General features: G+C 37.0%; 1 protein-coding gene across 1 annotated transcript in view; it reads right to left on the bottom strand.

Moving 5' to 3' along the window:
- The window catches only part of LOC106870540 (glycine receptor subunit alpha-2), a 305,943-nt gene that overhangs the window by 107,709 nt on the left and 195,065 nt on the right, over positions 1-3,169 (bottom strand). The window contains exon 4 of the mRNA XM_052972406.1: positions 2,191-2,417. Within this exon, the coding sequence (XP_052828366.1) occupies positions 2,191-2,417 (227 nt within the window). The remainder of the gene's footprint in view (positions 1-2,190; positions 2,418-3,169) is intronic.

Below are 3,169 nucleotides of genomic sequence, written 5' to 3'. Positions count from 1 at the left end.
TATATATATGTATATATATATATATAAGAATTTTTATATGAGAAGATGGAATCAAGGTGGTTAGTCGGTTCGACCGTTAGCACGCCAGGCAAAATGCTTAGCGACGAAATGTCTGTCTTCACAAATTTGAATTCAAATTCTGCCGGATGTCGGCCTTACATTTCGTCATTTCCAGGTCGATAAAATAAATACCATTTGAGCACAGGGGTCGATGTCATCAACTTAGCCCCTCCTACGTAATTTCAGGCTTTGTGCCAAAATTTGAAATCTGAAATCAATATGAGAAGATTGAATGAACTGGCTTCATTCCAAATCACTACAATTGTTTCGGCGCATCACGATCAGCTGCTGGTTGGTGAATTTTACACAAGTATTACACATTAACATTATCTAGCAATAGCTTTGTACATGCACGTCTTCAGGTGAGTAAGATGCAGAGCACTGCAAGATCATCTTTTGTTTCTCGTTGTTTTATACCCTTATGCTATTTATTGCGTTCCATTGACAAAGAACAACACGGAAATACAAAGCAATACAAATGAGAAAAATACCAAAATTAAAATAATGAAGATTTTAAAAATAAATATTGATAAGAAGCTTGCTTCAAAACCACATGGTTCCGTGTTCAGTCCCACTGCGTGACACCTTGGGCAAGTGCTTTCCATTGTAGCCTTGTGAGTGGATTTGGTAGACGGGAACTGAAAGAAAGCTGTTGTGCATGTGTGTGTGTGTCTTTGTGTCTGTGTGTTTGTCTCTGTCTCTGTCTTTGACCCCTACCACCGTTTGATAACCGGTATTGGTTTGTTTACGTTCCCTTAACTAAACGATTCGGCTAAAAGAGACCGATACAATTACTACCAGGCTTTTAAAAATTGTACTGATGTCGATTCATTCGGCTAACAGTTCTTCAAGGCGATGCCCCAGCACGGCTGCAATCATGAAACAGACAAAAGATAAGCCTCTTATACACTTCATTCTTAACCACAGACTTGTTTCGACTTTTATGAAAATAAACGAGAATTACATGATAATAATGTCGTAAATAGGCTGCAAAAATTACTAATCTCTTGTATCTGTTGTCATTCCACTTCAAAGGAAAATCAGCAGTGTATGGTCAGTTCGTTAGTACGACAGGAGACCAAAATCTTTCTGCTTACAAGCTTAATTTTGGCTGTATATTCTTACTGTCACTGGGCCTTGTCACAGTTCCTTTACAAGTCATTAAAGAAAGGCTATTAAACCAAGAAGATTTACTTGCATGCACTCTTATAAATACATACATATTCACTTATGTAGTGCTTTGCTTCAAGCAAACTACAACGCATACACACACGAACACACACACATACATACACACATACATACATACATACATACATACATACATACACACATACATACACACATCCTATTGACGATGCAGCTCACTTCTTACCGTTGGGCCAAACCAAGATTTGCGCGTTTCACTCTAGTTAATGTGTATCTTTCCATGCTACTCAACTAATAAACCTCCAAATACGCTCATATATAAATCGCATTTTTTTTTTCCAAATCTACATCTGTTCATTCAGAATTTCGAGTTTATATTCCACAAAAGAAAAATATGGTTATGGGGTTTTTCCGTTTCAATCTAGTTATTTTATATATATTGTGATGTATCTATTCACGTATAATAATGCTACAATGGAAGCACATGCAATATTCATTCTATTACCAGGTTCTGCACGTACGTCATGATAAAGAGATCTATCCTATAGTTTCTTCACTTTTAACTAAATAACTATAGATACATACATACAAATTGTCATATTACATTATACAATACAAGGTATTATGAAATTACATAATTGAGGTAAACAACAGTATGATATTCTAGTTCAAGATTATACTTTTGTTTACTTAATTGTTTATTCTTTTATTGAGACTACAGCATTCCCTCGCCATATCGCGGTTCACCTATCGCGGTTTATTATTTAAGGCCACTTCGATTCCTCCACCGTGTTGTTTTGCATTTATAATAAAGTAAATATATACAAATTATAAAAATGATTTTTAAAAATATATACAGTACAGTACTGCTTCCACTTCACGGAGTTTGACCTATCGCGTGGGGTTTGGAACGTAACACCCGCGGTAGTCGAGGGATTACTGTATTCATTTTCAGCTACATATCAATTTTCAGTTACATACCTTGCTCTATATGTTATCGACCCGTCGTCATATATATGTAACATTCGATTAGGCACTGTTACTTCATGGAAATGGGCTTTCTTTTCGTTTGGAAAGTAAAGATCAGGAACCCAGATTTTCTCGATCAATTTTACGTCTAATTCGAAGTATTTCGCTTCGATCAATCCGAAAAACTTGAGTCTTTCATCTGTCCACTCTTGTGTGATAAATGTGCTTATTGAATAATCCTGTAGATAGATAGAAAAGATAGATAGATAGATAGATAGACAGACAGACAGACAGACAGACAGACAGACAGACAGACAGACGGACGGACAGACGGACGGACGCACGGACAGACAGACAGACAGACAGACAGACAGACAGTCAGACAGACAGACAGACAGACAGACAGATAGATAGATAGATAGATAGATAGATAGATAGATAGATAGATAGATAGATAGATAGATAGACGGACGAACGGACAGACGGACAGACAGATGGACGAACTGACAGACGGACGGACGGACGGACGAACGGACGGACGGACGGACGGACGGACGGATGGATGGATGGATGGATGGACGGGTAGGAGAATTGATGGATGGATGGATGGATGGATGGATGGAGGCATATTTATATTCTGAGTTCAAATTCCACCGAGGTTGACTTTACCTCTCATCCTTTCGAGGTGGATAAATTAAGTACCAGTGAAACACTGGGATAGGTGCAGTTAATTAGTCCCTTCCCCACAAAAATCAGACCTTGTGCATTCAGTAGAAAGGATTATTATCATTATTATTATTATTATTATTATTATTATTATTATTATTATTATTATTATCATTATTATTATTGTTATTATTATCATTATTATTATTATTACTCAGTAGTTTTATTTTTATAGCGTGCTTTCACTTCACTACCGAGGGCAGCTCTGTGTGCCTTGGGTATGTGCTGTGGTTTGCTGTGATGCTCTTATGGTTACTGTATTGAA

The sequence above is a fragment of the Octopus bimaculoides genome, chromosome 13 (genome assembly GCF_001194135.2).
Source record: "Octopus bimaculoides isolate UCB-OBI-ISO-001 chromosome 13, ASM119413v2, whole genome shotgun sequence".
Taxonomy (NCBI): Eukaryota; Metazoa; Mollusca; class Cephalopoda; order Octopoda; family Octopodidae; genus Octopus; species Octopus bimaculoides.
Note: the sequence above shows the minus strand (reverse complement) of the source record. Positions and strands in the feature narration are given on the sequence as shown.